The sequence below is a fragment of the Pantherophis guttatus genome, chromosome 12 (assembly GCF_059756535.1).
Source record: "Pantherophis guttatus breed Tessera chromosome 12, ASM5975653v1, whole genome shotgun sequence".
NCBI lineage: Eukaryota > Metazoa > Chordata > Lepidosauria > Squamata > Colubridae > Pantherophis > Pantherophis guttatus.
This window is the reverse complement of record NC_142074.1, coordinates 6906714-6920269: the sequence shown is the minus strand read 5'-3', so window position 1 is coordinate 6920269 and position 13556 is coordinate 6906714. Positions and strand designations below refer to the sequence as shown.

Sequence of the window (13556 nt, the reverse complement as noted above, 5' to 3'; positions counted from 1 at the left end):
CCGACGATACCTTAACAGTTCCTAGGTCCTTGGTTAGGACTCGAGCTGCTGAGCTATTAACCAGCCTCAAAGGCTGTGAATCTCACTAAAGATTAACCAATAAATAATAATAATGGTAATGATTATTTTTAGATGTCTCTTTTTCCTGAAGGAGCCCAGTTTTGCAGAAGGACAATAAGATTTTAAACCATTAATAATCCTTAAAGAAACAATAAATACAGACATCAAAACAAGGTTCATTTAGATCAGGGGTCCCCAATCCCCAGGCCACGGTCCATTACTGGGGTGTGAGCCATTTGGAACCTGCTGTGGAAACGACGGTCCATGTGCACACATCTCCAATTGCATGAGTGGCATACATGCTTCATTTCTATAAGTGGTGAGCATGTGTGCCCGCCACTCATGGAAATGGAGCTGTCAGCCACTCATGCAGAACAATCTCCTCTCCTCCCCCCTTTGCCGGTCCGCAAAGCTGGAAAGGTTGGGGAACTCTGATTAGATAGATAGATAGATAGATAGATAGATAGATAGATAGATACCGTATTTTCCGGCGTATAAGACGACTTTTTAACCCAGGAAAATCATCTCAAAAGTCGGGGGTCGTCTTATACGCCGGGTACCCGAATCTGAGTTGCTGGCGCTGACTGATGACACTTTGGGAGCGCCGGCAACATTGAGGGGAAGCTGTACTCTGAATTAGTTCCAACCTACAAGAGGTGCCAGGCAGTGCGCGGCCCACGAGAAAGGAACGCGTCCCCACTCTACCCCGGAATTCGGGTCACCTTCCTTCCTTTCCCAGCAGTCCACGGTGAAAGCGGCGGCGCGGTCGACCTGGGCCAGCGCCTTGCACACCTGGCTCTGCGTCTCCATTATGAGAAGCTCCATGCGACTTCGCATGTCTCCGCCCCAGTCGCGCAGCTCTCGCAATCCGCTCACCGGAGGAGCCATGAAGTGCTCGCACCGCCTTGCCAGATCTTCCTCGTCCTCCTTTCCCCACGGCTTTTCCCGTTGTAATTGCTGCTGCTGCTGCCGCCGAGGCTGCTCCTTCATCTCCGCCCACCGCACCAGACCCAGCCCGGCCAGCACCGCCGTGGCTCCCGCAGTCCAAGAAGATCGGCACCTGGGCTCGCAGGCGAAGGGTGGGAGTGCGCAGCGATCGACGCTGATCGCAGCCACCCACCATCGCCCCAACGGGAAGAACCGCCCGGCAGCGATTCCAAGGAGCCCGAAGCGAACATCCTGGAGCAGCACGGGCTGGCCCAGAGGCTTAAACCCTGGGAGCCCAGATGCCGAACCCCGCACAGCAGAAAAGACATGACAGCCGGTGCCCAGTTCCTTCTGCAGCCATCCGGATCAGCGTCCGGGCTCGCAGGCAAAGGGTGGGAGTGCGCAGCGCATTTTCCTGGCTTGGCGCTGATCCGGACGGCTGCAGAACGAACTGGGCACCGGCTGTCATGTCTTTTCTGCTGTGCGGGGTTCGGCACCTATGCTCCCAGGGTTTAAGCCTCCGGGCCAGCCCGTGCTGCTCCAGGATGTTCGCTTCAGGCTCCTTGGAATCGCTGCTGGGTGGTTCTTCCCGTTGGGGCGATGGTGGGTGGCTGCGAGCCTGGAAGAGGTGGTGAAATGCAGAGCAATACCTCGTGGGGAAGGAGTCCGCCGTGGCTCCCGCAGTCCAAGCGACGCCGATCGCTGCCACCCACCATCGCCCCAACAGGAAGAACTGCCCGGCAGCGATTCCAAGGAGCCCGAAGTGAACATCCTGGAGCAGCACGGGCTGGCCCAGAGGCTTAAACCCCGGGAGCCCAGGTGCCGAACCCCGCACAGCAGAAAAGACATGACAGCCGGTGCCCAGTTCGTTCTGCAGCCGTCCGGATCAGCGTCCGGGCTCGCAGGCAAAGGGTGGGAGTGCGCAGCGCATTTTCCTGGCTTGCTTACCTTAGCTCAGTGGTTGGGGGGGTCAAACAACCCTTTCACAGGGGTTTTGATGGTGGTGCAATACAGAAAAACGAGCGCAGCCCTCGCCATCCGGAATGAATGGTGCTGTTGTGGCGGTGGGGGAGGGGGCGGCAGAAGCGGGAAGAAGCGGCGTTTGCGATGGCTGGAAGCTGTGGGAGTGAAGCACAACTTTCATTTGTATGGCAGCAGCATTCCGCCTTGGTATATTTGTGTCAGGAGTGGCGCAAGGCAGCCTTTGTTTCCTGCTGCCTGGGACTCAGAGTGGTAAATAGCGTCTGATCCGGAGAGCTGCTGGATTTTGCTCTCTAATCCGGATGCCAAATCGGCCCCCTGCAAACTCTCGTCTCTCAAGGAGCGCTCCCTGAAGCGGGGCTGGAAACTTTGGTTGGACTGCTTGAGAGGAGAGCTTGCAGGGGGGCGATCTGATGTCTGCAATGGAGAGCGGCATCCGGCTTTTTCTCTCCGCTGTAAGAGCGCTGTAAGAGTGGCAGCCCTCATCTCCTAATGCTTGGGACTGCAAAATCCAGCTGCTCCCTGGACCAGTCACCATTTATCGCTCCGAGTCCCAAACATTAGGAGATGAGGGCTGCCGTTCTTACAGCGCTCTTACAGCGGAGAGAAAAAGCCGGATGCCGTTCTCCATTGCAGACACCAGATCGCCCCCCTGCAAGCTCTCCTCTCAAGCAGTCCAACCAAAGTTTCCAGCCCCGCTTCAGGGAGCGCTCCTTGAGAGACGAGAGTTTGCAGGGGGCCGATTTGGCATCCGGATTAGAGAGCAAAATCCAGCAGCTCTCCGGATCAGACGCTATTTACCGCTCTGAGTCCCAAGCAGCAGGAAACAAAGGCTGCCTTGCGCCGCAAATATAGCAAGGCAGAATCCTGATGCTGCACTTTCAGCAGACAGATGAGGGCTGCCTTGGCCATCGGCTGGCGCAAATATACCAAGGCGAATGCTCATGCCGCACAAGTTCAAGTAGTGCTTCGCTCCCACACTTCTTCCGGCCCTCAGTCTCTCAGGGAGATGCTTGACTTCCTCTCAGCCCCAAGACACTGGCTGGCCCATGAGATGAGAGAGAGAGAGAATGAGAGAGAAAGAGAATCAGAATAAGACAGAGAGAGAAAGAGAAAGAGACAAAGAATGAAAGAGAGAGAAAGACAGAATGAAAGAGAATGAGAGAAAGAGACAGAGAGAATCAGAGAGAGAGAGTGAGAGAGAGAGAATGAGAGACAGAGAAAGAGACAGAATCAAAGAGAACCAAAGAATCAGAGAGAGAATGAGAGAGAGGGAGAGAAAATGAAAGAGAATCAGAGTGAGAGAATCAGAATGAGAGGGAGAGAGTGGGGAGAGAGAGAAAGAGGGGGAGAGAGAAAGAGAATGAGAGAGAAAGAGAAAGAGCGGGAGGGAGAAAGAGAAAGGGGGACAGAGAGAAAGAGAGAATGAGAGAGAGTGGGGGGGAGAGAAAGAGAGTGGGAGAAAGAGAGAGAGAAAGGGGGGAGAAAGAGAATGAGAGAGAAAGAGTGGGAGAGAGAGAGAAAGAATGAGAAAGAGGGGAGAGAAAGGGAAAGAGTGGGGGAAAGAAAGAATGAGAAAGAGAGGGGGAGAGAGAAAGAGAATGAGAGAGGGGGAGAGAGAAAGAGAGAATGAGAAAGAGTGGGAGAGAAAGAAAGAGAGGGAGAGAGAGAGAAAGCGAAAATGAGAGAGAGAGAAAGAGAGAATGAGAGAGAAAGAGTGGGAGACAGAGAGAGAGAGAGACAGAGAGGATGGAGAGTGCCTGAAGGACCCCATCCCGTACTGGGAGTCCAGGTGCTTCAGCAAGCGGGGCACTGGATTCGTATTAGTGGTCTGCGAAATTTAAAATTATGAAGTTGGTGGTCCCTGAGGTCCAAAAGGTTGGGGACCCCTGGCCTAAGACCATCGGAAAACAAATATTTTTGATGGTTTTAGGAATAACTTTATCGTTGGGGGTCACCACAACATGAGGAACTGTATTAAAGGGTCGCGGCATTAGGAAGGTTGAGAACCACTGCCTTAGCTGCTTGCCTTGCTTCGCTTGCCTGAATCCATTCCATCAGCAAGCAACTCCCTGCCTACAACCAAGCAGGCAGGGAGTTGTGGACTTCAACTCCCAGAATTCCTCAGCCAGCAAAACAAAGCTGGCTGAGGAATTGTGGGAGTTGAAGTCTACAAGTCTTAAAGTTGCCAAGGTGGGAGACCCCTGTTCTATTGGGTACGTAAGTTTTTTTCCCCTTTGGGATCTTTAAAAAAAAATAGTTAATTGGGTTTTTTTTAAGTTCTTTTTTAGACCTAGCCATTTAAAGTTTAGGAAGTTTTAAATTTAGCTTTCATATAAAAATAAAATAAAATAAAATAAAATAATATTTGTGCAGCTTTCTGAGATTTAGTGTGTTTCTGTAGTGTTTCACTCTAACTACACAAACACACAAAATCTCACACAGCTGTATGTGGAATTTTGTGTGTGTAAAGTGTGAAAGTTGGGTTTTGGGGCTTTTTGTGGCTGTGTGAAGTTCCTGCTTGTTGCAGGGGCCATTTTGGGTCTAGCACAGCTACTTTTACATTGTGGATGAGCCAGTTGTGTTGTGTTGTGTTGTGTTGTGTGTGTGTAAAGCGTGAAAGTTGTTTTTTGGGGCTTTTTGGGGCTGTGTGAGGTTCCTGCTTGTTTCAGGGGCCATTTTGGGTCTAGCACAGCTGCTTTTACATTGTGGGTGAGCCAGTTGATGTTTTTTTAATTTTTATTTGGTGTGCGTTGGAAGAGGGATAGTCTTATACGGCGAGTATAGCCCAAACCCTATATTTTAACAGGAAAAGTAGGGGGTCGTCTTATACGCCCAGTCGTCTTATACGCCGGAAAATACGGTAGATAGGATGGATGGATGGATGGATGGATGGATGGATGGATGGATGGATGGATGGATGATAGACAGACAGACAGATATGCAGTACAAGACATGGTGGCCATTATCCTTCAAATAAATCATTGAAAGATTAGGTCAGACATCAGTTTTTTGAAATAGACCCCAGTCCATTACAAAATCTTCCTTTATTTCAGTCTTTAGTATAACCAGGAAGTAGCTTTTTCCAATTCTCAATTGAATTTATTATAGGACTAATGTGTTGATGCTTATCATAATGCCATCATAATCTACTGTTGTTTCTCAATTAATTTTAAGTATTTTAGTTTTTTCTAAGCCTGCAACTTTCTGCCAAGAGTGCTCTGCTCAAACCCAAAATTTTCCTAAACACCTATATATAACGCTTATTCTTCAATATTTCACGAGTTGTTCTGTGAAAATACAGGAATTGTTCACATAAGCAAAACACATAAGCTCTCAAACAAAAATGGAAAATGTAGGTTCAACTTGCCAGATTGTAGGATTGCACAAATTTCAAGAGATTTTTGAATTCATTAGATTTTATAGGGTTTTTTTTTTAATTTGAAGGAGAAGCAGTGGGTCTTTAGAAATTTAGGGAGAAGTAAGTTATGAATTACATCTGAAACTATTTATATAACAGATTGATAGGGGAAATACTCAGTATAGAAAGAATTTGGAATAGCAATTTGGAATTTGATTTGCACTTTGTGTAAAATGTTTTTGTTATATTAATCTACTAGCCAGAGAAGAATGAACGATCCGTATCAATTATACAATTTATGTTTTTTAAAGAAAGCTTACAGGAAGTGTTATTTATCTAAGACTGTACTAGTTTTCTGTTTTTGATTCCAAAGGTATAGTTTTTGAAACTGAAGCACTGTGTGGTTTTATTTATTTATTTTTTCAAAAGATGAGTGGTGGTACCCAAATAAATATTTCGGCATTTTAAACTGTTGGGTGACATTGTAGCCTTTTTTAAAACAACTGATCTGTTTTCTTTTGCTTCCTGAATCTCACCTTAATATTTAATTCTTACTGTTCTCCAGACTAAGAATTTCTGACAATATCCAATTTTTCTTTTTTCCAAAATTATTTGGGAATTGTCTACTATCTTTTGTCTTGGCCTTTTAATGCGTGTTTTAACCAAGGTCTATTTTTCCTGTTTCTTTTAGGAAGTATTGTGAGTGTTGGAGACCCGAAGAAGAAATATACACGGTTTGAAAAAATTGGCCAAGGGTTAGTACTCCTTTCTTCCTGTTTCCTTTTTATCATCAGGTTTTTTTCAACACGGACCATCATGTATTACCTGGTATAGAGATTACAATTTATAACCTGAAGGCTGTATGTACCACCAAAAAATTAGCATGGGCCCAGAACCAAACTACTACTAAGTATTTAGTATGACATAGATAGACTTAAACCCTCTTCCAAAACGGTTTACAAAATCAGGAAATATTTTAAAAGGAGATTTCATAATAAGTTCATTATTAAAACAATATACCCATGGGATACAGGTAATCCTCAATTTATGACCATAAAGAAGCTGGGGTTGGTCAAGGACAACTTGCTGTGGCCAACTCACCGCAGTATAACTCGCCTCAGATGATTCCACATGAGGTAACATGACAAATGTTATCCACCATTATCTAATTGACATTATTTCCATTGACAAAATGGAAATAATATTGAAAGAAGCAGTGGAGGATAACATTTATCATGTTAGTTATCTCACATGGAATTATCCATGGCGAGTTATCCCATGGTGACTTGGCAGCGAGTTGGCCACAGAGAATTGTCCTATTCCATGTCCTGGGAACCTGGATCACTACTTTCTGCCCACCATGTTCCAGATTTTGACACCCTCACCCACCCTGCATGGAACACGCCGCATAAAAAAAAGAATGGTGCTAACTAGATGGCTGTTCTTAACTTTGGCCTGGAGAGCTACACTCCATTGATCCTAGAACGTGTCTGCAAGACATCACCTTCTTTATGGGATAAAAATATAAATGTGTTTAGCTTGCGTGCCCTTGAAAATATGCATAGAGAATTTCTTGCTTTAGCTTTTCCCATGGACTGCGTTGCAATAAATTCTAACTGGGGGAGCAGGTGCGAATCAATCTTGAAAGGCACTTTTTTTTGCCAGTAAATCTTTTTTTTCCCTAGTCCCCCAAGAGGCTCAGCTTGGATGTAAACAGGCTTTTCTAAATAAAATATACAAATCAGACTCCTCTAAGCTCAGGAGCCATCGTTCTGCCCTGACAGCCTTGAATACACTGAATTATTTTTTTTATGTAAACAAATTGGATTAAACACCCCTATTAGTCACCAAAAATCCCATTTCCATTTGCATTTATATTAAAATGAAACATTCCCTACCAGTGAAAACATTGTATTTGACCGAAAGACTGAGTTCAGTGCAGAATGATTAAAATGCAATGGAAGCCACTACTACTACTATTGTACTTTTACTTCTATGGAATGAGATCAGGCAAAAGAATTGGGGATAAGATCACCCATGGATTGCACAGAATTTCCTTGGAAAACAGCTTTGGGATTTCTGAAGCAGCATATGGTTCTTTAAATAAATACTGGAGCACAACCCTAATCTGAAATTGCCCCTCAGTGGGATTTGTTAACATGAATAATACAAATCAGAAGACTAGAAATGTATACATCGGCTAGAGGGGTTGGGAGTGGGGGGCACCGTTTACAGTGGTTCTCCTCCTTCCTCTCTGACCGTACGCAGTCTGTGTTGATGGGAGGGCAGAGGTTGACCTCGAGGTTCCTCATTTGTGGGGTGCCGCAGGGATCGGTTCTCTCGCCCCTCCTGTTTAACATTTATGTGAAGCTGCTGGGCGAAATTATCCATGGCTTTGGGGTGAAGTGTCAACTGTATGCCGATGACACACAGTTGTACATTTCAACCCCAGGCCACCCCAATGATGCCCTTGATGTGATGTCCCATTGCCTGGAGGCCGTGCGGATCTGGATGGGGAGGAACAGGCTCAGACTCAACCCCTCCAAGACTGAGTGGCTATGGTTTCCGGCGTCCTGATATAGCCAGCTCACACCATCGCTGACTATTGGGGATGAGATCTTACCCCGCTCAGAGAGGGCTCGCAACTTGGGCATCCTCCTGGACTCACGGCTGTCTTTGGATGATCATATGACGGCCGTGGCCAGGGGGGCTTTTTATCAGGTTCGCCTGATTTCCCAGTTGAGCCCCTTTCTGGATCTGGACGCCTTGCGCACAGTCACTCATGCCCTCGTCACTTCCCGTCTGGACTATTGTAACACTCTCTACATGGGCCTCCCCTTGAGGTGCACCTGGAGGCTCCAAGTGGTCCAGAATGCGGCCGCGCGAGTAATAATGGGGGCAACCTGTCGCTCCCATGTAACACCCCTCTTGCGCGAGCTGCACTGCCTCCCGGTGGTCTTCCGGGTGCGCTTCAAGGTGTTGGTTACCATCTTTAAAGCGCTCCATGGCTCCAAGACCGCCGTCTGCCACCGATTGCCTCCCACCGACCGGTACACTCACACAGAGAGGGCCTCCTCAGGGTGCCGTCAGCCAAACAATGTAGACTGGCGACCCCCAGGGGGAGAGCCTTCTCTGTGGGGGCCCCTGCCCTCTGGAATGAATTACCCCCGGACATACGAAGGATCCCCGACCTCCATGCCTTCTGTCATGCAGTGAAGACCCTGTTATTCCAGCAAGCCGCTCTGATGGGATAAATGATTTTAATTTGGTTTTAATGGGGTTTTAAAATTGGTTTTAAAATGAGAGTTTTAAATTTGGCCTATGATTTAATTATTTTAATCTGCTTTTAAATTCTATTTTGTACATTGTTTTTATTATGGCTGTTCACTGCCCTGAGTCCTTCGGGAGAAGGGCGGTATATAAATTAAATAAAATAAAATAAAAAAATAAATACATTCACCATATGTCTTCCTTCTCGCTGTTGATGGGTGAAATTTGCAATGGGCTCCATCTCAGAGGCTTTATTTCCTTAATTAAACAAGAAAAAAAAAGGCAATAACGTACATATCAGGGTTGAAATCTAACAATTTTTGCTACCGGTTCTGTGGGTGTGGCTTAATTAGTGGGCAGGGCTTGGTGGTCAGGTGACTGGGTGGGCAGGGCTTGGTGATCAGGTGGGCGTGGCCAAGTTGACATCACTTCTTTGCCCTTTTTTAACCTAAAAAATACAACACAACACAACTGGCTCACCCACAATGTAAAAGCAGCTGTGCTAGACCCAAAATGGCCCTTGAAACAAGCAGGAACCTCACATGGCCACAAAAAGCCCAAAAAACCAACTTTCACACTTTACACACACACACAACACAACACAACAGAACTGGCTCACCCACAATGTAAAAGCAGGGGCAAAATGGCCCCTGCAACAAGCAGGAACCTCACACAGTCACAAAAAGCCCAAAAAAACAACTTTCACACTTTATACACACAAAATTCCATGTACAGCTTTGTGAGATTTTGTGTGTTTGTGTAGTTAGAGTGAAACACTGCAGAAACACACAAAATCTCAGAAAGCTGCACAAATATTATTTTATTTTATTTTATTTTTATTTTTATATAAAAGCAGCTAAATTTAAAACTTCCTAAACTTTAAATGGTTAGATCTAAAAAAAGAACAACTAAAAAAAACCCCAATTAACTATTTTTTTTAAAGCTCCCAAAGGGGAAAAAAACTTACCCAATTGAAGGGAAAAAGGCAGGCAGGCAGGCAGATAGAGCTGCTCACCGATGAGCTTGATTGCAGGCAGGGAGATTCAGTTGCTTGCTGATGCAATGGATTGCAGGGGTTACAGCAAGTGAAGCAAGGCAAGCGTGCGAAGGTAAGCAAGCTGGAGGCTGGGGGGGAAGGGATTTTTGCTACCGGTTCTCCGAACTGCCCGCCGCCATCGCTACCTACTTGCCCGAGCTGGTCCGAACCGGGAGCATTTCACCCCTGGTACATATGTACATACAGATATTACATTGGGGTCATATTGTATTTATATTGTATTGGTATTAAAAAGTGCTTACATTTTTTTCCTCAGGCTCAGAGTATTTTCATATTTTTCTTTCTTTCTGTGTGTGTTGTTTATTTTAATCACCCTAAGATGTATAGTTTATTACTGTTTTGTAATACATTCTTTATATATAGGAGGTTCACACACACACACACACAGAGAGAGAGAATATAGTGCTCAATTAATAACCATTCATTCGGCGACCATTCCAAGTTACAATGGCACTGAAAAAACTGACGTATGACCAGTTTCGCTGCCAACAGTTTGGCAGTTCGATTCTCACCGTCCCAAGGTTGACTCAGCATCCATCCTTCCAAGGTTGGTAAAATGAGGACCCAGACTTTTGGGGACAATATGCTGATTCTGTAAACCGCTTAGAGAGGGCACTTAGTAAAGCACTATGAAGTGGTATATAAGTCTAAGTGCTATTGCTGTTGCTATAACCATCATAGCATTCCCAGTCACGTGATCCAAATTCAGGCTCTTGGCAACCAGCATGTATTTACAATGCAGCATTCTGGGGTCTTGTGATTGCTATTTGCAAGCTTCCCAGCTGGCTTCTGGCAGATAGTGCCTCCTCCTGATCCTGTAGAAGCTCTTTGATACCCCAAATCATGTTATCTTACTGGATCATCTACAAGGCTTGGGGATTGGAGGCATTGTGGGCCTCCACAATGCCTCCAATGCCTCCAAGGAATGGCTCCATTCCTTCTTCAGTGGATGCTTTGAGTCTGTGGTGGTTTAGAGACTTCTAACATGCGGTACGCCACGGGTCATTTCTCTCTTTCCTGTACTCAACAACTCCATGAAATCCCTGGGGAAGGTCATGTGACTGTTTGGTCAGACTGTTTGGAAATTATCAGTCTGCTGTTAATTTCCAACTTTACACAGCCATCCCAGCCTGTAGAGAAGAAGTGGTTGACATCCTATCTCAGTGTTTCTCAACCTTGGCAATTTTAAAGTGTGGGGACTTCAACTCCCAGAATTCTCTATCCAGCAAAAGCTTGGGAAACATTTTCCTATCTTGATACTTGGAGGCTAAAAAATTTAACTGGGAGAGAACAGGCTGAAGGGAAGAGAATTCAGAGCTTCTAGCCTCATTACCTAGTTTGCCAATGAAACATCTGCAAGAAAATCATCACACTCGGAAATCACTAAGGACCCCACAGGAGAGGATTCAGATTCTTCAAACATCTCCATTCAATGTAGAGATGCTAGGATAGATGTGACCCTCATAATCACATTAGGATGGGAAGCTTGTTGATCTTTCTCATGTTATTATTAAGTTATTTTTGTTCTCTTGCTGATGTGTCACATCTTGATTCCCCTTTTTATTTTTCCCCAGGGCTTCGGGTACTGTTTATACAGCAATAGACATTGCTACAGGGCAGGAGGTGAGTGTGATGTCATTTGTTTCAGGGTTATTTTGCTTTTAAACATTGAGGACTCGTTTCTTTTCTGGGTGGAAATCTGACCACCCAAAGATTCTCACTGTTTAATGCACTAACCTGATGATGCAGTTCATGGCTTGCATATGGTTCTGCTTATGTCCTAAATGAAATGAAGTCTTATGGGGACAAAGAATAAATCCTTCCCTCTCTCCTTCCCTTCCTTCCTCAGGTGCCATGCCAATCTATATAAGTATATAAACACCTGGTAGATTGTTAAAATCCATCCAAGCCAATTCAGGTTAGGAATACCTATAGTTCTGTCTTGCAACTTCAAGGATGAGAAGGAATATCATACTTTATTTAGTGCAACCTTTAAAAAACAGCATTCTCTTTAATGAAAAAAAATATATCAAGTCACAGGAGAAGAAGAACTGGAAAGAGAAGAGAATAAAATATTATCTGCTACATACATATACATTAAGTGCCCAGAGCCAAGTTCCAGCAACTCTTGAACTCATTCTGGTAGACTTAAGAAAAAGTTAAAAAGCCAAAAGAACTACATAAAGATTTGTTGAATATTGTGGGTTAGTTGTATCAAAAAGCACAGGGGAGGCAATTTTGCTGCATTGTGTGGCTTCTATAATTTAGTGTGTGATCTCATGTACTTTCAGTGGGTGATACAGTCCAGCTTCTACATTAAATGGCTGGAGAAGCAGGTGTTAAAATCTAGCTGCTTTATTAATTAATAAAACACTCAACTTTCTAACCAGGTATTGGGATGCCTTGCTGAAACATTTCCTACTTAAGGGTCCTATCATTAATTCTTAACAGTTGGATAAAACCTTTGATTTCCAAAGATGTCTGTAGATGCCAATTAAAGAAAGATCTCTGTAAAGACCTAAGATTTTCTATGTAAATACCCTATTAATTAGAACAAAGAAAAAAATCAATGGTGGGTCAAAGATTATTTTAAAGCTTCCCAATGACATGTAATGTGTTTGAGATGATGTGCCATTATTTATATTGACTGAAGGGCAATCCACATTGATTGATCAAAGCAGAAAATGACTTTGAAGTATCTCTAGTTTGGTTTAGATTGAGTTATCATCTCAATACAGGAGTCCTTGACTTACAACCACAATTGAGGCCCAAATTTTTGTTGTTAAATGAGACATTTGTTAAGTGAATTTTGCCCCATTTTATGACCTTTCTTGCTACAGTTGTTAAGTGAATCACTGCAGTTAATAAGTTACTAACCTGCTTGTTAAGTGAATCTAGCTACATCATTGACTTTGCTTGTCAGAAGGTCGCAAAAAGTGATCACATGGCCCTGGGACACTGCAATGGTCATAAATATGAACCAGTTGCCAAGCATCTGAATTTTGATCACATGATCATGGGGATGCTGCAAAGGTCGTAATTTTTTAAAAAATGGTCATAATTCACTTTTTTCAGTACTGTTGTAACTTTGAATGCTCACTAAATGAACTGCTGTAAGTCAAGGACTATCTGTATTTGTGCTCTTCTCACAATTGGGTCAGAATGACCCAAGTTGAAAAGAAAGGGTGTTATAGATTAACTTCTGTATGTGAGAATTATTCTCTCATACATTAATTTCAATGTCTGTGATGGAATGTGAGAAATTTGGGGAAAGGAGGTACCGAGAAAACAATCAGAGAAGAAGAGAGAGGAGCCCCCAGTTACTTGACAGATAGATATTGTATGCAAAGTTGCTTAAGTAAAATTTTTAATGTTGCCATTGCCTTAATCTGCCAGCCCTTACTATGGAGGGTTTATTACACAATAATTGTATGATTTTTCTTGTCCCCCTCCCTCTTGTTTTGGGGATAATATGATTCCAGGTGGCAATAAAGCAGATGAATCTGCAGCAACAACCCAAAAAGGAATTAATCATCAATGAAATTCTGGTCATGAGGGAAAATAAGAATTCCAACATTGTGAACTATTTAGATAGGTAAGTAACCCCAAGCATTGCTTTCTTTCATCACTTTTTACTGATTTCTGTTATTGTTAGAAATACTATAGAAAGAGGGCGGTGTTGGTCTGTAATAGCAAACATTCCAAGGAAATTTTAACAAATTCTACGAAAAGACATAAACTTTCATGACTTCAAAACTCACCCTTTTCCCTAAAATGCGTTAATCAGGAAAAGTCGTACCCGATTCCTTCTAAGGTTTATTGTCAGAAAGTTTACACTAGCTTTCAGTGAGATGCTTGTTGACATGGAAGCATCTTTATTGCAACATTATTGTAAATCTC

The 13556-nt window shown here is 44.0% G+C and overlaps 1 protein-coding gene across 3 annotated transcripts in view; it reads left to right on the top strand.

The window, feature by feature from the left end:
* PAK3 (p21 (RAC1) activated kinase 3) overlaps positions 1 to 13556 on the top strand; it is a 115611-nt gene that overhangs the window by 88687 nt on the left and 13368 nt on the right. For all 3 annotated transcript variants that reach the window (XM_087877560.1, XM_034435056.3, XM_087877561.1), the window contains 3 exons: positions 6021 to 6084; positions 11231 to 11279; positions 13139 to 13251. In XM_087877560.1, coding sequence (XP_087733686.1) covers positions 6021 to 6084; positions 11231 to 11279; positions 13139 to 13251 — 226 coding nt within the window. The remainder of the gene's footprint in view (positions 1 to 6020; positions 6085 to 11230; positions 11280 to 13138; positions 13252 to 13556) is intronic.